Source organism: Bos javanicus, chromosome 14, assembly GCF_032452875.1.
Source record: "Bos javanicus breed banteng chromosome 14, ARS-OSU_banteng_1.0, whole genome shotgun sequence".
NCBI classification, from domain to species: Eukaryota; Metazoa; Chordata; class Mammalia; order Artiodactyla; family Bovidae; genus Bos; species Bos javanicus.
The window spans coordinates 46209137-46231014 of record NC_083881.1 but is presented as its reverse complement, the minus strand read 5'-3'; the positions used below and the strand labels follow the sequence as shown (position 1 = coordinate 46231014).

Here is a 21878-nt window from a genome sequence, read left to right as displayed (position 1 = left end):
GAGAGAAGGAGATAATATAGAGGTGTTAGAAGGTAAGGCAGAGAAAGGCATCAAGAGAAGCACACAGAAAGGGAGCAATAAGTTAAAGTCAGAGAACTGACAGAGGAAAAGGAAGGAAATTATGAGGAATGGACCAAAAAAAAAAAAAAAAGAAAAGGAAAAAATAGCCAAAAATGATCCAAGAAAAGTCAGGACAAAGAGGAGCGGGGGTTGTAGGGGTCTAGTTTTACATCTTCTGAAGAAGTTCACTGACAAAAAAACATGCCCCATTTTCCATGTTCTTAACTTGTGTGAATAGAAAGTGGGAGAAAATTGTGCCTTTAGAGTTATAGGGTGTGTAGACAGCTTTAGAAGTTTTATATATGGTCAGTAAACTAAAGTAAAAGGTTCTCACACGTTTTGTTTTTGGAAACCTTTTCTGGGGAAAACAAAAACCCTCAAATCCCCCAGAACACTAGATTCTTTGTAAACATGTAATAATAATAAAAAAGGCAATGAGTGTTTCCTTTCTTTTTCATGTGATTTACACGGTCCTTTTTCCTTTTGGGGAAGGAAGTGTCTAATATCAATTGAGGCAATTTATCATATTCAGCAAAGTCATAATGGCTGTAAGTACTCATTACAATGTTTCCTTGAGAAAGGGAAGGGTGAAAATGGGAGTTTGGAGCAGATAAAATGGTCTATTGTTATATTTGGTGCATTGTATTACTCAGTGGGTTTTTTTTGAGGAAAAAATAAAGTTGGTGTCTTTTAAATACGTGGTTGAGAGTGGAGTATATCTAGATGTTTGCTGAACTAGAGAACGGCCCTCGTACCCGATCTCTTAGGCAGGTGTTACTTGAAGGCATCTCAATTGATAAAATACAGATAGCTGGCACTTGGTCATCACCTGAGAGAGATGGAGATAGAGGTGCTGGGGGATGCCATCAATCATGCAGTGATAAGCACGTAAGACTCTCTGGGGTGAAAGGTAATTGGCAGGCCAGGATCTGTCATGCCATCTCGTTCCAGGGTGTTAGCGTATCTGCGGAGGAACAGAACTGTGTCTTTCACCCAGCTGTGCTCCGCAGGAAAGTGTTCAATGGTAATAGCCATCATGCTGGTGGGATTTGGTGCTGGGGGAATTCTGTGTGCTGGGAGCTGGAGGGAGGCCACCAATTCATTCCACATATATTATTTCTCCAGGAAACACAGCATAATTGAGGACAATTTTCCACTATGAATTGCATCATTAGCTAACACAGGGAAAGTGAAATGCTGTTAACTTTCTTTTTTTCTTCTGCAAAGCTGATGAGCTGAAGAAAATAGAAATGAAAAGTTTAATGTAATTTTTTTTCCCAAGGATATAGGTTGAAAATCAGAATCAAAACACTTTTACACGGTAATAGAAATCCCACATTTTAATACATTGCCATGCACATAAGGAATCAAGTAATGCTGAATACAAAATAGTCAAATATACAAAAATGATAAAGCAGATTTTTAAGCCTGATAGAGATCATGCTCACAGATACAAGGGGGCAAAAATCTGTAGTTTCATTTCTATCAATTTAAAAAGAATCATGCCCCCCCACCCCCGAAACTCTTTCTGAGGACAACCCAGAACACAAGGAAACATTATAAGAAAAATGTAAGGAAGACCCAAAGGGAATTGGCAAGTTGATAGCTGCTTAAGATATGGAAATCGGTAGTTCAAAATCGTGGTGTGCAATAATTCTTATGTTTAGAGAAAGAAGTTTCTAAACATTGTATGCCCTGGGAACTCAGGGAACTAAAATGAACATCCAACAGAAAAGGTACTCTTATTTTACTACATAACCAGCTTGTGTCCTCCTTAAGTCTAGTCTTGGGAATTTTTCTAGGGTGCATAGAGGAAAAAAAAAAAAACAACCCACAGTTGTGGGCAATGAATAAGGAAAATATTTAATTAACCACTCTTAGGGGACTAAGAGATTTCAGACTGCTGGTTTAACTACTCACTTAAGGAAGCTATAAAAATGTCTCCCATCTACGTAGGCTTTTGTGTTATGAAATGTGCTTTTATAGCCATGTTTGTTAGTGTTTATAAAATAGTGAACTTTTTTTTTTTTTGGTCAGAATTTTTCCCACTCATATGCAACTGAAAGCACCCATTTTATATTCAGTTCACATGGTGTGATTTTTCTTCCTCTTCCTTTCCTAGCACAAGACACCAGCTCATCTAGGAAGTTCGATGTGGCTGTTTCCTGTGACCCGCAATTCATCAACTTCATTGGCTTTCTTTAACCTGAGGATTGGCAATCTTCACCTGTGCTCAGCCCAGCCGGAACTCTCTCCCTCAGCTCGGTCACAGTGCTCTAAACCTTTGGGAGGGGGAGATAAATGTTCACCCTAGCCATAGGTTCTGCAGACCAGCCCCCATGTATTGTGTGTGCATACAAAATGCTTGAGTTACCTTTACCTTTTTTATAAGTTGTACCAAAACATCTATGGAAGTTTCTTCCTAAGTAGCATCCCTTCAAATAATTTGGTAGCTTCCCCAAAATGTTGATTGGTGCTTTCTTACCGTTTTACTTTTTAGCATCCCAGAATGGACTCAGTAAAAACAGCTATGAGGGAAAGGCATAATACAAGGGAAAGGAACTCACTGATGAAAGCCCATCGCCCTGCTCACCATGATGAATACATAGACATTGGTGATACAGAACAGCTTCTCCCCTTGGCTCAATTTGGCCTCCAAACAACCCTGTCTGCTAAGACAGAACAGGTAACATCCCAGACAGATGAGCAAAGGCCCAGAGAGACGTGCAATTTCTCTTGAATGCAAGTATTCTTGAATTCGAAACAGTTTCCCCTTTATCAGAGCAGTGCCACTCTCCACAGAATCCTAAGAATAATTCAAGTACAGAAAAGACAGTTCAATATTTTCTTTTCTCGGGTACTTTTGATGGCTAATGTATAATTGTGTTACAGTATTGATTTTTTCTAAAATTTTGTGTACAGCTGTTTAATTTGGTACCTAACAATACTAAATAGTTGGATTAACTGGAACTACAGCAGGTGTGATAGAGTGACACAAGAGTTTTAGTGGAATTTGTTTCAAAACATTCATGCTGCCTTGGCTTTTCAGCAGATGAGTTGCTTCTGTGCCAATCACGACTGAGACAGGGCAGGGTCAAGAAGCTGGCTTTATTCAGCTCTCTGAAATAGGAACTTCCACTTGTTAAATCATGGTCTCGTCAAACATGGCTGCATAAGGATAGCGTTTTTCAACTGGGGAAGGAAAAGTAGGGGTGTTGGAATCACTCAGAGCCCCTGAGAGCCTTCTAATTCTCCTTGAGTGAATTTAAGCAAGTGGAACCCCGACTACCCCAAGTGGGAGGTCAACACTCACTCAGCAAAGAGGCTACTGCTTTTAGAAAGAGAAGGGTGATGTGATGGGAGAGTGAGATTATGATGAAAAAGACAAAGCTTCCAGTGTACAAATGTGATTCCTACCCCCTTGCATGTCCCCATTTCTCTTTAAGGTTTCCACCTATAAACAGGGGCCTTTTGATGTGAAGAAGAACCTGGTTATGGGCTTCAAAACTTCTGCAGCTGGTACACAGGGAAATATTTCTGGTCTTTTCTCAAATGTCTTAAATGGGAATTGGTGTAAAAGTGAAGGTGTTAGTTGCTCAGTTGTTTCTGACTCTTTGTGACCCCATGGACTGTAGCCCACCAGGTTCCTCTGTCCATGGGGTTCTCCAGGCAAGAATACTGAAGTGGGTTGCCATTCCCTTCTCCAGGGGATTGTTCTGACCCAGGGATCAAACCCTGGTCTCTTGCACTGCAGGCAGATTCTTTATAGTCTAGGCTTGCTCAAAAGCTGCGACAGAGTGAGTGGGAAGTGACCAATGCAAACATATAAATGCAGTTGACTGTGGCTTAAAAAAACACTGAAAATAGATATAAAGAATTAGAATTGATTTAGGGAGTCATATCAAGGACCAAGGTGGTACTCAAAATTCAAATTGCATTTTTGGAATTATGCTTGAACAGAGAGTCTATTCAGAGCTTTAGAAGGGGTCTTTATAACACGTGTGCTACTTAAGACGGAGGCCGGGCAGCTCTCTGAGGAGATGGAAGAAGACCAGGGTATGCTTGTGGATTGGAACAGAAGTGACCATCAAGGTATTTAATGGCAGGTGATTTTCTTCAAGGTTATGTCACAAAATCAATACCCCTTCCTATGAGAGAAGCAATGATCTAAATAATGAGTCTCATTTTAGAATTTTGTGAGTAAAGCATTTGAATATATATTCATAGAAATTGAGGGGTGGGTGGTGGTGATTAAATACAACCACATAAGACAGATCTGTGGGCTTTGGCACATCAACTCAGCCTAGAATTCCAACTGTAGTAGTTGTGTGTGCTACTGTGCCAAGGCCACGTGAAAGCAGCCTATTTATTTCCTTTGATCCTAATGGCTGAAATTTAAAAGGCTATAAACAATGCAGAAGGCAACCAGCCTTAAAGATTTTAGGTGGTAGTATCTCCAACTTTGGCTTAATTTAACAGTCTCTTTGTTTACATCAAATGGCTGTTTCAATCACTGTCCTTTAGGCAAAAAGGCCTGGTTTTAAGAGCCTTTCTAAGGCTTCCATAAATGTTGGAGGTTTGCAAAACAACAACAATGAAGGAAACAATGAAACCCCACGCCACTGGCTCCCACAGCTGAAAAAGATATTGTATAATAGGAAGTAATGTTTAAATATCTATAACGTAAGCCGGTCACCTGCAATTCAATGCAAGTCATATGGTTACTTTGAAATTTTATGAGGCCTAAGCTGTTGGTGCCTTCCAGTGCTTGATACAATTGAGGAAAGGAGCCTCTAAAGTAAGGATGCTTGGGGCTCTGCAAGGTTTTAAAATAGCGGTATATGTGGCAATGGAAACTCCAGATTTACAGTGCCTTCTATACCCCTTTTTTGCTGTTCTGTATTGGTAATTTCTCAGTCTGTGCTGCTGAGTCAGTCAGGGTTAGTCATTCACTCGTTTCCAACTCCTTGCGACCCCACGGATGGTAGCCCGCCAGGCTTCTCTGTCCATGGAATTCTCCAGTTGAGCAGGATGTCTAAAACCAGTCCCTACTCAGAGGCACTTCTATCTGTCACAGGCAAATTTCACCCTGAAAAGGTCAGATCTTAGGGCTTGCCACACTTGCCCAGAATTTTCCCTGCAGAGCCAAGATGATGGCCAGAAGAAACCAGGGTACCATGCTCCTAGCCATCTTCCCAAATGAGATCTCCAGGGAAGACTCTATTTTGTGCTTTTTATTAAGGGCTGGTGTAACCTCCTTGGCTAATTTTTCCTTAAGCTTCCCACAGGTGGTTCACCTTCAAAAGAAGGCTCCCCATCTCCTTCCTGGAGTAAGTCAGCAGAGCAAAACAATGCAAGCACAGTTCTCTTTGACCCTGAAGCTGTGTCTCAGAGCCACGAATATTTCACATTGATAAACTCTGGCTACAGGATGAGATTCACATCTCAGGAGACTAAGGAGAAGGACCTGCTTGTCTTTGAAACTGAGTCCCCAGCCGTGTCCTGAGCAGGTCCATCTCCTGGGCTGTCCTCTCTTGTGATCACACGGCCCTTGTTTTGATTATCGGCACTGACCTGCCATCACCACCACCAACCCCCCACCCCACCCCCAGATCAGAATCCTTGTCCCAGTGTTTGGGCAACTAGCTTTCACCAAGATCAAACATAAGAAGGAATTCTTAGTCAGTCCTGGGGAAAAAAGGTGACAACTATGTTTCTCTGTTTGAGTTCTTTATAGAATACATGAAATCTACCCAAGGAACCATGTGAAAAGAAAGAGATTAAAAGGAAAAAAAAAAAACCACACACACAAAAAAGCAAGAAAGTGAGGTGGAGGGGGTGTGGGAGAGGTGAACAAAAACAGCTTTTAAGGCATAGAAGAATTGATGTCTTTTTAAAGATTAAGTTTTTAGAAAGAGACGACAGGCAGCTTTAAGTCTAGTTGTCAAGTAACAAAATTACTCTAAAGAATGCAGAGGAAAGCATCACAAAGAATGAAGCTGCTAATGCACTGGAAGAGGAGGTTTTGGTAAAACAAAAGTACTAAGGGGGTCTTAAAAACTTTTCTTCCATCAGACTTGTATTGTTCCTATCCCAAAACAATTATGTGACATTTGCAGACAAAGAAAGCATTTGTAAGAAACCAGGGAGTGCATCTATTAGAGGTTTTAACCCTTCGTTTATAGTCTCACGTAAGGTTGATATTCCTTTCCTTTTGAAGGTTAAAAAAGAGGCTTAATTCCCCTAGAATGAAGGACTATTCGCCTCTGTCTGGGCAACTGAGAAGGGACTCTGGAGGGAATCCGGGTTATTTCCCCGTAATCTGGAGGTAGAAGTGGATGGCACAGTTATACACCTCACGGAGCCTAAGCAGGGAATCAAAGACGTGCCATTACCCACAAGAAAGCTGATAGTGTCTCTGTCCCCCAGGTGCATCTTAAACTACTCGGGTGATGTGTTTTTCACCCTAGCAGAACCACCGATACTCTGCATATTTAAATTCCGATCTGGAGCCCGAACTGAGCTTATCCTCCTTGGCACCCGAGAGTCTGATAAGTATTCGTTCTGTTCATTCCCAAGAGTGCCTTTCCTGTGTGAGTGTAGGGGCCAGACTTTTAATAAAAGGTGCAGCACAAGTTCAAGTAAGAGGAAAAGTTAATGCATCAACAGTTTACAGCCCTGAGACATCAAAGCCTTTATATTCTCCCTCCTCATTTCCTGCCTCCTCCTAAACAAAACTCAACAGAGCCATCTCTGGGAGGTAAAATGTCCTACACGCATCTTGGGAAGAAGGTACAACACAGCAGGAAGTAGCCATGGGTAACTGTGGGTCAGCACAGAACAAAGAATCCCAAGACTGAGAAGGAAATCGTTTCTCCAGTTTTGCTGGTTTAGGTCATGACTGTTCTGGTTTTAAGCCACCACGTTTCCAAAACCATGCCCTCAAATGATTTCAAACAGAGGCTGACAGTTTGGAAAACAGTAGTAGTTCATATGCAAATATGTGGTACGTGCCAGGAATTAAGGCATTTTTAGAGAAGCCATCTTCAATGGGGCTCTTTCATTGTCTCCATCTTTGCCCTCTCTTATTTCCACCTTTACCCACTATCTTTAAATAACTGTCCAGTACACTTTGACTCAAAAGAAAAGGGCTAGACAACTCTACTTATTTACTTGTTCATAACATATTTTGCAAAAGCCAAAGTTAGGATGAATCACCATCATTTAATGAATATCTATCTGCACCATAAAGCATGCTCAGTTTTCCAAGGGTGTTAACAATCATTAATGTTCCCGGCTAAACTAGTGCATTCCCAGCTACGGTATCTCAGCACCTGGCAGTAGTTCTGTCGAGTTCCTCAGGCCCAATTCTGTGTCTCCAGGACTAGTTATAGAACTGGGCTTTCTGAGATGCCAGTACAATGATGAATGGCTGTTCCTGTATAAAGGATGGGAATATAGGTGACCAGGGTGGATATCAAGAGAAGCAACTGAAACTTGCTTTGGGAAGCTCTCATCAGCTAAATCTGGGTGCCAGAAGGGTTGGCTGTACATGACGGGTGCAAATACGTGGCCTGATGCTGTCCATTACTTCCCCCTCTGCCACCTGCTTCCTCAGTCACGGGAGCTGTGCGCGACCGTCTCCCCCACATTGCTCCGGAGGGGTGAATGCTGTCTGAATTCAGTTTTCACTGTGGAAAAGGTGGGGTTGGGATAGTGTTTGGGAGGTGGAGACATAAGGGCAGGGAGAGTCTACCTTGTAAACCATAGTGCCCCAGCTCAATGCTTGGCGCATAGTAGATGCTCAATAAACACTTGATTTCTGAAGAAAGGAAGAAACAAAAGACTGGCGTGAACTCTGCTGTTGGAATTGAACCTCAGGAGTTGGGTGGTGGAGACTGAGGTGTCCAGGGGCATTGGCAGCTAGGCTTTGGCCTCTTAATTTTGGATCTGTAAAGAATTACAGTGTTGATCCTGATGTTGACCCACCAAAGGGCCAGATCTCGGTGGTGACTGAAGCTCCTGTGAGTTCCCGCTTGGAAGCCCCCTTTGGCACCACAGCCTGCAGGCTCGCGGTGAGTCATCTGGCCCGGTGACTCACCTGGATCACCTTTGGATCTCCCTCCTTCCCTGTCAAGCTTCCAAATCGCAGGCAGGGACGTTTTCTAATGGGCTGTGCATTTCCTGATACCCCCAGGGGTGGAAAGATGTGGGGAGAACAGACAATGAGTGTGTGTCTGGTGACCCTCTGAAATGCCAAGCTTGCTTGTGCTGGCTGGGTCCCAGGGTTGTTACATGTATTTAAAGAAAAGTCTCCTATCCCTGCGATCCACAGACTGGGATTACAGGCACACAGAACATACTTGGCTGAGTTTCTGATTCAGTTAACTTTACATTTTCAGGGGGAAAAAGTGCCTAAAGCATGATATAGGGTCAGTCAACATGAACATTCCTCTAACTCCTAAAGACAAGCAATAACTGGGCTGACTGGCACCCCAGGACTGTGCTTTGTTGTAAAACATAGTAAAAAATATTAGTTACGGGTATAATTCCAGATAGGATTAAAAAGGACTAGTAGGTTCTCTTCTGAGGAAGAAACCTAGTGTGTGGCTGGAAACTCTTGCTTCTCTAGACATGCAGGGGGTCACACTATTTTTTCCTCTTCAGAGAACTGAGTTCAACACTTGACCTGAAGAGTTTTCCAAAGTGTTAAAGTCACACCCCTTTATTCTGCTGTCCTTACTATCAACGCACCATAGTCTAGGATGAAAATATGGCCATTCCCCCCATTTTTGGTGAAAGAACTCTTCTATAGAAAGAGAGACTATGTACACTGGCCAATTAGAAAGAAGCCTCCTGTGTTTGAGTGTATGGATGTGCTTGTGGTAAGTTGTGCCCAAGAAGAGGAAACAAGAGGAAACAACCACCATTCCCCAGGCCCACCTTTATCTCCCTTTGGTGCTGTAAGAAATCCAGTAAAGTGTCAAGAGATTAAGTCTAACAGTATTGTGGCCATGTTTACCAATCTGTCCCAAACTATGGGGTATACGCTGGGAGTGGAGTCTTGCCTTGGACAGTCTAAGCCAAAATAGGACAAAATTTAAAAGAAAGAAGAAAAGACTTGTCTTCTCACATGTACTGAACGTGCTTATGTGTTTCGGTGTAGGGTTATCATGTAAAGTGCTGAAGAGTTGGACAGACTACCTTTAGACACCATAACTAACACAATCGAGACATGTTTATATTCCTACCAGGGCATAATATTGTGAACACTTCCACTGAGATTGCAGGACTGCTGGAATTTTTTTTTTCTAACACATCATGCCATCTGCACACATAATAAAATAATCCAGTAGTTGTCATGCTAAAACAGGACCTGTAGTGAAGGGCACAGACAGTTCCCCAAAGGGAGCCTCAGTTATGCACAGTGATGAAAACTGGAAGCAATTTTCCAGCTAATGGTCTGCCAATGACCACTTGGAACAAGTTGGCACTGTATATTATGCACCTCATTTAAAAATCCAGAGCAAACTAAGATTTTCCACAGCCCGTAATCTTGACTGAATGGGTGGTTTTTCAGTTAATCTGGTTAATCTGTCAATGCTCCAAGGATATCTTCTGGCAGTGCCATGAGTTAGTCTTTCTGTGAGGAACAGGCCATGTTCGTATTGACTGGCAGGACAGCAGCTTGGAAGGCTAACTGCATTTATGGAGAACCCTCGGCTGAGGCTGCAAGAGGAAAAAGAAGAAAACATGATAAATTTCTTTATATTCCCATATTCTGGTATGTAGCAATAATCATATTCAAACAAACCTCAACATCCTTAGGTCAAAGAGAAAGCTCTAGTGGAGGTAACGGTGATTCAACTCCAAGGCAAATTACAGTGATGGGTTGTATTCTTGGAATGTCCTTCCTTTTTTTCCCAGAGCATGGAAGATATTTCTCTCAGGGATGTGTGAACTTGAATGCAAGGAAGGTGAAAACCAGATCCTTGGAACTGGCATTCGGCCCTAGGACAGGGCTGTGGTTTGGGAACCCATCTGTACACTGTGGGGTTTCATGCATTTACTTGATCTGGAAGATCAGATTGGGAATGGTGTGGAAGCATTTCATGGGGGGTGGTGTGTATAGTCAGTAGCGGGGGCACTTCATTCTGCATTAAGAAGCTTTCCCAGGATAAAACCCAGAAGGAAATATTGGAAGCAGTATGGGTGGAGGTCCTGCCTTTGTTAGTTGAAAAGGCAGACTGGCTGAGTAGGTTAGCGATTAGGTAGAGAAAGTCATTAAAACCTGAGCAGATTGAACTACTTGAATGGCAGACATGCTCTTGACCTTGGCAATGCTGGTACAGATATATTCGTCTAATTTTTCAAACTTCATTTTCTAATTGCCTTTTATCTCAGTACTCCCTATAGATCCTATACAATATACACAGGTCTTCACTACTTAGTTAATAAAAGAGCCAATTGAATATTTTGCTCAGAAAAAATATTTTGGTATTAGCTTTATTTAATACCCCAAACTATTGGGCAATGGGGAGAAATCAAAAGTTCTTACTATTTAAAAAAAAAAATTCCTAGGCTATAAAACAGGCTTTTCAAAACATGAGAGAATGCACAATTTATGTGTTTCATTAAAACTTATGATTTTTGAGACAAAAGTAAGGTGCTATTTCAGTGTATTAAATATAAAATAATATACACTACTGATAAGACTAATGAAAGTAGAATATTAATATATTGTGGTGGCATTATAAGCTGGAAAAATAGTGTCAATTTATTTAAAAAATATTAAGAATTCACATTCATTGACTCTGTTTCCATGCTAGGAGTGCATCCTAAGGAAAATGAAAGAAGTTATATGCACAAATGTGCAACCCAGAGGTTATTTATAAGAGTGGAAAATGTAGAAAACAACCAGTTTCCTATTGTTAAAAATTTAGGTTAAGTAAATCATAGTACATTAATAAGATGAATGATTACATGGCCATTAAAGTAATGATGATGATGATTATGTAGCAACATAGTGAGCAGTTACGATACACCACAATACAAAACTTATGTCCACATGGCTATATTTAAAGTGGATAACCAACAAGGACCTACTGTAGAGCACAGGGAACTCTGCTCCGTGTTAACTCTGCTCATGTAACAACCTACATGGGAAAAGAATGTGAAAAAACCCAAACAACACAACAGATACAAATATATGTATAAGTGAATCACTTTGCTATACACCTGAAAATATCACATTGTTAATCAACTCTACTTCAAAATAAAAAGTTAAAAAAACTTACACATATGTATAAAAAAGAAATGTAGGGAAAAGTGAAGGCTTTAGGACTTCGATTTATTATTGTCACGATGTTTTACAAAAGAACAAAAAAATTCAGTTCACAAGGGTGCAACTTTGATCCATGAGCCTTGGCTAACTAAAGCATCCACAGTTATCTTCATTCACTAATACTACTAAGAAAAGAAATCTTTATAATTCAATTAAGAGAACATTCCAGCATTATTAAAGGGGGTTGGAAACTGATGCAAATAAAAATCTTTTATCCAAGCCAACCCTTAAAGGAACTGTATAGCTGGAATGTACAGGAGGAAATGGCAAACCACTCCAGTATTCTTGCCTGGAGAATCCCATGGATGGAGGAGCCTGGTGGGCTATAGTCCATGAGATTTCAAAAAGTTGGACACAACTGAAGCAACTTAGTATGCATGCAAGTACACACATGTAGCTGGAATAACAGATTTCTAGGAATCTGACATTACATAGTATCACTCAGACTTTTGCTAAAATCAGCTCTGGAAAATGTGTGACCTTGAAAAAGAATTATTAAGAATAACATAAGTTTAATGCATCCATCTCTTCTCCTAAATTGTTGAGGGTGCTACCACATCTTATTGTGTGTCTTCCTAATGCAAAGTGTTGTGCCACATATACAGAACTTGCTTAATAAATGGTTGTGAAATAATGAAGAAGAAACTGATGTTGCAGAAGGAGAGGTTTTTCTTTTTTAGGGCTTAATTCAATATCTAATTTTACTGGAGACCTAATCCTGTAGTTGGGGCTGCAAATGAGTGGGAATTGTGCCTATTTCTTTCTTGAATCTAAGGACTACTCGAGCTTCCCAAGTGGTGCAGTAAAGAATCTGCCTGCCAATGCAGGAGATGTGGGTTCAATCCCTGGGTTGGGAAGATCCCTTGGAGGAGGGCATAGCAACCCACTCCAGTATTCTTGCCTGGAGAATTCCATGGACAGAGGGGCCTGGCAGGGTCCAGTCATGGGGTTGCAAAGAGAAGGACATGACTGAGCATGCATGCATGCACACGAGGACTACTCAAGGAACATGTGCATCCCAGAAATGACCACGTGTGGATTTGCAACTAGTGAACAACATTGCTATTGAATGGTTTAGGCATCCTGGGAGCTATTTCCTTCCTTAGTGCAATAGCTTCAGAGTCCAGCATGAGCAGGGCCACATCAGAGTCCAGTGATTGAAAAGCATGAGTTACTGAATCAGGCAGATCTGGTTGATATCCCAGGCTCACCACTTAGCAACTACAGGATATTGAACACGTGAGTTTCTCCAAACCTCAACATCCTCACCTTTAAAACAGTGATCATGATTCCCACCTCACTGGGTTGATGTAATGCGGAAATGGGTTCACAGAAAAAGTTCTTTGCATGGTGTTTGGCCAACAGTCAATATCTGCTAAGTGATGGGTGCTTATTATTATTACTACTGAAACTTCTCAAAATTCCCTAGAGAAACTAGAGATACAATTAGGTCAGTGTACTAACGCCACAGCTAGAGGTCAGGAAGCAGAAACAACACAGCCCCGAGGCCAAGCCTTTGCCCCCTCCAGTGATGGGTAACATTCCCCTCACCTGCCAAGGCCACAGTGAATGCAGCTGGCTTCCCCTCTCACCCAGACTAGTGCCGATGCCAACAGACAGTTCTGTGATAAGGACAGTTTACAACAGACACTTGAAAGGCAGGAAGACGCTGGCCCTGGAGACAAAGGCCAGCCTGGAGAGGATTCAAGAACGTGCCTGGGACTGAGAATGTCCAGTGTCACCTCCCCCTACTCCAGCCGCAAGGGAGTGTTTGGGGAAAAAAGAAAAGATGGTGTGTGCGGGCAGCCCCGTCTCTCACAGATTGGAGAAGAAAGAAGACTTCGTCTCTTAAAAGGGTTGTTCAGTGTCTTCCATTCAACCAGAAGGGTCATATCTTCTATCTGAAAGTGTCTCTCCTATGACTCATGTTTGAAGACTTCAGGGTCCTGAATGCACTCTGACAATTTATAGCAGGTGTGAGATGCACCGTCCAAAGGAGGGAGACCCAGAGTTGCCTCCACAACAATCAATAAGAAGCAGAACTGGGCTTCCCTGGTGGCTCAGTGGTAAAGAAATCACCTGCCAATGCAGGAGACACGGGTTCAATCCCTAGTTCTGGAAGATCCCATAAGCCTTGGAGCAACTAAGCCCATGTGCCACAACTACCGAGCCTGTGCTCCAGCACCTGGGAGCCGCCACTACTGAGCCCATGTGCTGCAACTACTGAAGCCTGCTTACCCTAGAGCCTGTGCTCAGCAACAAGAGAAGCCACCACAATGAGAAGCTGGTGCAGTGCAACTAGAAAGTAGCCCCTGCTCGCTGCAACTAGAGAAAAGCCTTCATAGCAATGAAGACCCAGCTTTAGTTCAGTTTCAGTTCAGTCACTCAGTCGTGTCTGTCCAACTCTTTGAGACCCCATGAATCATAGCACGCCAGGCCTCCCTGTCCATCACCAACTCCTAGAGTTCACTCAAACTCACTTCCATTGAGTCGGTGATGCCATCCAGCCATTTCATGCTCTGTCGTCCCCTTCTCCTCTTGCCCCCAATCCCTCCCAGCATCAGAGTCTTTTACAATAAGGCAACTCTTCGCATGAGGTGGCCAAAGTACTGGAGTTTCAGCTTTAGCATCATTCCTTCCAAAGAACACCCAGGACTGATCTCCTTTAGGATGGACTGGTTGGATCTCCTTGCAGTCCAAGGGACTCGCAAGAGTCTTGTCCAACACCACAGTTCAAAAGCATCAATTCTTTGGCACTCAGCTTTCTTCACAGTCCAACTCTCAGCTTAGCCAAAAATAAATAAATCTTCCTGACCTGGGGATCGAACCTGCATCTCTTAGGTCCTCTGCATTGGCAGGTGGGTTCTTTACCACTAGCGCCACATGGGAAGCCCAAATAAATAAATAAAATCATAAAAAAAAAAAAAAAAGAAGCAGAACTAATATTCACTGAGCAGCTATGATGGCCAGCTAAGATTTTATAGGTACTCAGTGAGTCACCACTGCCATCTTTGAGGGCTGAATTGCATTATCCTCACAACACACCTAGAAAAAATGAGGTTAGGTTCATTAACTTGTCATGGCCGTCCTGCTGAAGTGCCCAGAGCTGAGACTGGAAAGCAGATGTGTTCTCACCACAATGCTTTCCTGACTCAATAGAAAACATGTATTAGGAAAGCGAGTTGCTAAACTCCAACAGGAATGCAGGAGACAAAGCAAGTAGCTGTGTCTTTATCAAAGAATGCTCATCAAACATGAACCCTACACATAAAGAACCCTAAATAAGAGGTTTGGCCTAGAGAAAGTACATTTCTGTCTCACAGTCTAAAGCTGTCCTATGTTTAGAGCAGTGGTTCTCAACTGGGTACAATTTTTCTCCCATTGGGCAACGTCAGGAGACATTTCTGGTTGTCATACTACTGGTATCGAATGGGTAGAAGCCAGGGACCCTGCTAAACATCCTGGGATGCACAGGACAGACCCTCACTTCAAAGAATTATCCAGCTCAAAATGTCAATAGTGCTGAAGATGGTTTAGAGGGTACAGGTCCTTGTTTCTCTTCTCTTCCTGGTTGTGAGTCAAATATATCACTCCCAAAATAGGCCAAGATAAAAACCAACTTAAGTGTGCCTCTTGTGTGTACAGGAAATAAGGCTAATTTCAAACCTCACTCCCCTCTTCTCTTCATCATTTGCTCATTTTATTTGATTTTATATTCAATGTAATCAAAACCTCTGATACTAAATCATTTCCAACTTTTAGAACCCTCACAGGCATACTATTATAAGAATCAAGATGGGATGTTTTAAACAGGTATGCTCAATTAATTAATCAGTAGGTATGGAAGGAGTTAGGAGATAAAAGAAGGACAAAGAAGGATTTATGTGGCAATAAAACTCAACTCTGCTCACCAGGCCTCTGGTGGGAGAAGTCACATGTGTTCTCAGCTCCACTGGTTTCATTTCTGCCACTACCAGCCTTCTTGATGGTTTGAGGAGGGGGGTGTTCGCTTCCTGAGAATGTGATGAAGAAATCAGTGCTACCTCTGACTGGATGAAGATGGAGGTCAGAATCTCAGACAAGATGAGTATCAGGAGGGCAGAGGACTTGGGTTCAGGGCAATAAAACAGATGACACACACACAAACTAGCCTGTAACTTCTCAAAACCCTCCGTAAACTGGAATCTGTAATGACTCTGTGATGGTTAATTTTATGTGACTGGGCCATGGGGTGGCCAGATAGTTGATTAAACATTATTCCGGGTGTGTCTAGGAGGGTGTTTCTGGATGAGATTAACATTTGAATCAGTACACTGAGTCAAGCAAGTTGCTCTCTCTAATGTGGGTGGTCCCCATCCAGTCAGTTGAAAACCCAAGTAGAAAAAAAGGCTGCTTTAGGGAGAATTCATTCTCTATGCCTGCTTTTGAGTTGGGATATCTGTGTTTTCCTGCCTTTGCACTTGGGCTTGAATTGGAATTTATACTATCAGCTCTGCTGGGTCTCCAGCTAGCTGACTACAGATCCTTGGCTTTCTCAGCCTCCAAAATTGTGTAAGCCATTCTTTGCAATATCTATCTATCTCTTTACTATCTCTCTCTATTATCTCTCCATCTCTCTCTAGATAGATGGATGTATAGATAGATATACAGATATATCACCTACTGGAGACCAATATCTCCTATTGATCCTGTTTCTCTGGATAACATCAACTAACTCAGAATCTACAGACCACAATGACCACAGTAGTAAAAAACTATCCTTAACTAAGTAGTCTGTGTCAAGCATTGTGATAAAAGCCTGTTCCATTTTGCAGCAACTTGAGGAGGTAGATCCCATGACCTCCCTTTAAAGATAAAGAGGCAGGCTTGGGGAGATATAGGACCTTAGAGAAGCTGCAGCCTTCAGGCCAGGCTACGACGTTCAACCTGATTATGACATGTCCAGGTCCCACTGATGCCACAAGTGCTAAGAAGACACATGAGGGCCTAGAGCCCCATGCGAAGACCTTTAGGTAATCATTTACACCCAGGTGGGGTAGGAAGGCCTTGATTTTGTCTTCTATCCTTTCCGCCCTCAATTCTATTGTTTCAGTTAGAATGTGAAGGAATCTGGATACTGTAAGGGGAGTCTTTCTGGCGCAGGCTTTGCTGTCATGATCAGCTTGGGTTGCTGCCTCTCTGTACAGAGTTTGTGGGTTCCTGAGATGAGTGACATTAGACACACACACACACTGAGAGGAAGAATGCACTTGTGCACAAGCTGCCCCTTTCCTTTTCCTCAGCACTAACGGGAAAAAACACCCCACTGACACTGTATTCATCCCCTTCCTGCTCTACTACAAATGAAACTGCTAGTCTACACGATGAGGCTTACACATCTCTCAGAAATCAGCTCTGGTTCCTGTGGGTTAAGCTGAGTCTCTGAATTCCAGGGTGATAAGAACTTGGCCATTTTCGTCTGAGGTTCTCAAACTCAACTGCATCTGACTCATCTCAAGGAGCTCTTACAATTTTTATTTTGTCTAGCCTCTCTCCAATTTCCTCTGATTCAGAGTGTCCAGAGGGAAGTCTAGAAATCTCGCTATTTAACAAGCAGCTTGGTGATTCTCACGAAACCAGCCTGGCACAAATCCATGGGCGCCTCTACATCTTCTCCTCAGTACTTAAATAGTAGTTATTTGTCTTTCAGACAGAGAAAAGTGTGCAGACTGTGGGGGAAATTTGCTTTATAGTCTTGCTCACTTCATGAAATAAAATACCAAGAGTCCTGGATATAACATAGTGCAGTGATCCAAATACTGGGTTTTAGAGTGAGGCAGACAGGAAAGGCAAGACCTGAGCAAGCCATCCAATACATCCAAAGCCCCAGGTCCATCATCCCAGTATTGTTTAGTTTCTACAAGCCTATTCATGCATCAGCTACTTAATTAAGCAGACAAGCAACATTTGTTCCACCGAACATTTACTAAGATACCCACCCCCAACCCTCCCTTGGGGGTGCAGGGCTTGGAGAATTTCCTGTCTCATTATACTTATCTTGCTGTATTAGAATCACCTGATGATGTGTTTGCCTAATGCTTCTCCAACTTCACTGTGCTTGGAAATTCCCTGGAGAGCATGGTAAAACCCAGATTTGGGGCCCTGAGTGGAGAAAAATCTGATTCAGTAGGTTTGGAGTAGGTCTGTAAATGTGCATTTCTAATAAACTTGCAGGGCACACCCACATCACCCACCTGAGGGTCACTCTTTTAAGTATCACTACTCCTAACCCCAAGCTTCTTTGGACAAAGAGTAAATCTTTTATTATTATTTTTTAATTGATTTTTAACTGAAGGATAATTGCTTTACACTATTGTGTCAGTTTCTGCCATACATCAACATGAATCAGCCATAGTTATACAGAAGCCCCTTTCTCCTGAACCTCCCTATCACTTCCCACCCCATCCCAACCTCTAGGTCACAAGGGGACACAAGCTACATAAAAATGAACGAATTGTGCCAAGGACAATGATGAATTTCACTATACAGACTCTTAGAAGGGAAGGATATTTTAGAACATTGCTTCTCAAATTTTAACGTGTCTAGGAGTCACCCTGCTTATTTAACTTACATGCAGAGTACATCATGAGAAACGCTGGACTGGAAGAAACACAAGCTGGAATCAAGATTGCAGGGAGAAATATCAATAACCTCAGATATGCAGATGACACCACCCTTATGGTAGAAAGTGAAGAGGAACTAAAAAGCCTCTTGATGCAAGTGAAAGTGGAGAGTGAAAAAGTTGGCTTAAAGCTCAACATTCAGAAAATGAAGATCATGGCATCCAGTCCCATCACTTCATGGGAAATAGATGGGGAAACAGTGGGAACAGTGTCAGACTTTATTTTTCTGGGCTCCAAAATCACTACAGATGGTGACTGCAGCCATGAAATTAAAAGACGCTTACTCCTTGGAAGGAAAGTTATGACCAACCTAGATAGCGTATTCAAAAGCAGAGACATTACTTTGCCAATAAAGGTTTATCTAGTCAAGGCTATGGTTTTTCCAGTGGTCATGTATGGATGTGAGAGATGGACTGTGAAGAAGGCTGAGCGCCGAAGAATTGCCTGGGATTTCTTTGGAAGGAATGATGCTAAAGCTGAAACTCCAGTACTTTGGCCACCTCCTGCGAAGAGTTGACTCATTGGAAAAGACTCTGATGCTGGGAGGGATTGGGGGCAGGAGGAGAAGGGGACGACAGAGGATGAGATGGCTGGATGGCATCACTGACTCGATGGACGTGAGTCTGAGTGAACTCCGGGAGTTGGTGATGGACAGGGAGGCCTGGTGTGCTGCAATTCATGGGGTCACAAAGAGTTGGACACGACTGAGCGACTGATCTGATCTGAGGAGTCACCAGGGTATCTTGTTAAAATGCAGATCAAACATGTCTAACATGTTCTCAGGTGATACCAGTGCTGCAGGTCTGTGCCCTCCACTTTGAGTAGCAAGGCTGTTGAGGTTCTTCATCTAGAGCAGCACCATCCAAAGGAGCTTCTGCAATGATGGAAATGTTCTTTGTCATTCAGTTTCTCACTTATGTCGGACTCTTTGCAACCCCATGGACTGCGGCACACCCGTCCATGCAGCACTTCCCTGTCCTTCACTATCTTGGAGTTTGCACAAACTCAAGTCCATTGAGTTGGTGATGTCATCCAACCACCTCTTCTTCCGTCGTCCCTTCTCCTTCTGTGCTCAATCTTGCCCAGCATCAAGGTCTTTTCCAGAGAGTTAGCTCTTCATATCAGGTGGCCAAAAATATTGGAGCTTCAGTTTCAGCATCAGTCCTTCTAATGAATATTCAGGGTTTATTTCCTTTAGAATTGACTGGTTTGATCTCCTTGCTGTCCAAGGGACTCTCAAGAGTCTTCTCCAGCACCACAGGTTTATCCAGTATGGCAGCCATTAACCACCTGTGGCTATTTTGAGCACTTGACATGTAGCTAATGTTTCTATAAAATTAATTTTAATTCATTTAAATTTACTTTCTTTTTCTTTCTTTTAAAGACTCTGAAAATATCTACTTTAATTAAAAAAATTTTTTGGCCATGAGGCATGTAGGATCTTCCCCAACCAGGTACTGAACCCTCACTCCCTGCACTGAAAGTACAGTCTTAACCACTGGACTACCAGGGAAGTCCCAACTCATTTAAATTTAAATGGTCACGTGTACCTAGTGGCTACTAAACTAGACGGCTGCTGTGTGGCATTAGAAACGGGGACTGAGCAACTTCGCATAAAGGGGGTTTCAGAAAGAAGAAACCTAAAAAGCAAGGTGAAGTCACAATACTTTTCCCCATATCATAAATTTTATTCTGACTGCCACCCTCTCCCCTTTCTGCTGCCTGAAGGGAGGGCTCAAGGCTCCCCTCCGTTCTCCATCATGTTCCCAGTCTCTCTCTAAACAAAACAGTAATTAGGAAAGGCTTTATAAACGCTCTAAAGTATAGAAGATTACCTTGTTTACATAAACTCTTTCAAGTTGGCAAAACCAAGCAAGAAGTCTTAGGAGAAATAATTCCTTTGTGATGGGCCCTTTCACCCTGGGGTATGTCTAGCAGGATTCTGAAGAGAGGCTCCAAGGTTACTTCTCTTCTGTGGGTTTTGGCCCTTTGGCCTGGAACATATGGGCAAATGCAAACAGTCCAGGCATTCTAGAAAAGTTCAAAAGGAAAGACAGCTCAGTTCATGTTGAGTTCCCTCAAAGGAGAAAACGCTGAGGGTGGGTAAAGGGTAGGGTTTCATTTAGTCTGAACTGGACTTGTTGGCTCTGGGCATGTTACAGTCTACATTACAGTTAACGAGGTTTGAGGATCTTCTTTGGGCTGGTGAGTACGAATTTCCATTGAGGAAAAAGTTATGAGACTTGGATGTCTTAATGATAACAGATAATTTCTCTGGGTTGGCAGAGCTACAAAGCATGTTGCTACGAAACTGTGTGGATGGGGCTATTTCTTTTGTGTACACAGTTTCCCCTTAAAGAATCCATTTGGCATGAGTTGCAATCCTGCTCCGGGACCCTTGTGATTAATTGCTTGAACTGGCTGGTGGCCATAAGCAGAATCTTGCAATCTACCAAGTTCTACACAGAATTATGAAACTGAAGGTTTAATGGGATTTCAGGTAATAGAGCCCAGATGTCTGAGACTATGAAGTTTGAAATTATATGGCTTACAAGGCTGTAGGGCTGCAACCTTATTTATTTCTTGCTTAGGAAATTTCCCTATTTCCATCTTTATTCCATCTTTGACCAGTCAAACACTAGAGCCCTCATCTTGACATACTTCATCTAGAGAAGTCATTCACACACACCCACCTGTAACCAGCAACCTGAAAATACGTGAACACCCCACCTTCCTGTCCAGGCTCTTGGGATTATGTTTCACCCAAGGACATCATAATTAACAGCCTTATCTCTACCCTGCCGCTATGCAGAGCTTGACTACCAAATTGCTTTCATGCATTTAATCGTATTTTATTCTGTCAGGGCCCAGGAGAAGTGGTTGGGAACATGAATTATCTGCCTTTGGGTGAGGAAACCAAGGTCCACAGAAGAGAAGAGATGATCGTAGTTAACGTTTGGGGAACACTTACCTTCCAAGAAGTACTGTTCTCATAGGTTTCTGAGCATCATTTCCTTTAAACCTTTTAACACCTTTGAGATGATGTGATTATCAACTCCAGTTTGCTAACTTTGATAACTCCATTATCAATCCAGAAAACTAAGGCACAGTGGTTGGGTCGCACTGATGATAATGGATGGAGCCAGGATGGAAGCTGGTACCCTAGACTCTTGGTTATAATGCACTGCCTTCTCCCTAAGGAAATATCATCAGCAACACAGATAAGCTCTGGAGTCTTCTGGTTCTTACGCGGCATTCACTCTATATCATTTCCAAGACAGAAGACAAATCCCCAGCACATTTTTCTAAAAGAGAAGCCCCCTGGACCCTGATTCCCCAGTCTCCTCCAGAGCAATGCCACCTCCTGAGTGTTCTGAGGAGAGTAAAGAGATTCTGTCTAATGGCACCAATTCAAGAAGAATACTTGGCCCAATATTCCAGGCCCTTTACAATTACACTTCAGCCCATTCTTCCAGAGGTATCCACCCTGCATTCCAGGCATAGTAACTGATGGAATTTGTCCCATCCTGCCCTTCCTTCGTTCCTTCCTTCCTCATCCTCCTGCCCCGATTCTCCTGTTCCTATTGGGCCATCTCACAGGCCACTTCAACATGGCCTTATATATTCTCATAAAGCACCTCTCTCCCTGTTCAGAACCTCTGCAAGATTTTGTTGAATGAATGAACAAAAGAAATGAACATCATTTTTGGATTGCTGTACCAGGCACTATGCAAGACACCAAAGACATAAAGATGAATAATCCTTGTCATTGCCCTCAGGAAGCTTCAAGTCTATGGAGAGATCTGTACACA

At 42.5% G+C, this 21878-nt stretch overlaps 1 protein-coding gene across 3 annotated transcripts in view; it reads right to left on the bottom strand.

Moving 5' to 3' along the window:
* Positions 1-1385: 1385 nt before the first annotated feature.
* Positions 1386-21878, bottom strand: part of SAMD12 (sterile alpha motif domain containing 12) — a 450608-nt gene continuing 430115 nt past the window's right edge. Inside the window, exons 5-6 of one of the 3 annotated variants that reach the window (XM_061439088.1) lie at positions 15316-15417; positions 1386-9789 (exon numbers count right to left, since the gene is read on the bottom strand). In XM_061439088.1, coding sequence (XP_061295072.1) covers positions 9767-9789; positions 15316-15417 — 125 coding nt within the window. In that variant the 3' untranslated portion in view covers positions 1386-9766. Of the gene's footprint in view, positions 9790-11166; positions 11217-15315; positions 15418-21878 lie in introns of all 3 variants that reach the window. The other 2 variants (XM_061439089.1, XM_061439090.1) reach the window with 2 other exon arrangements.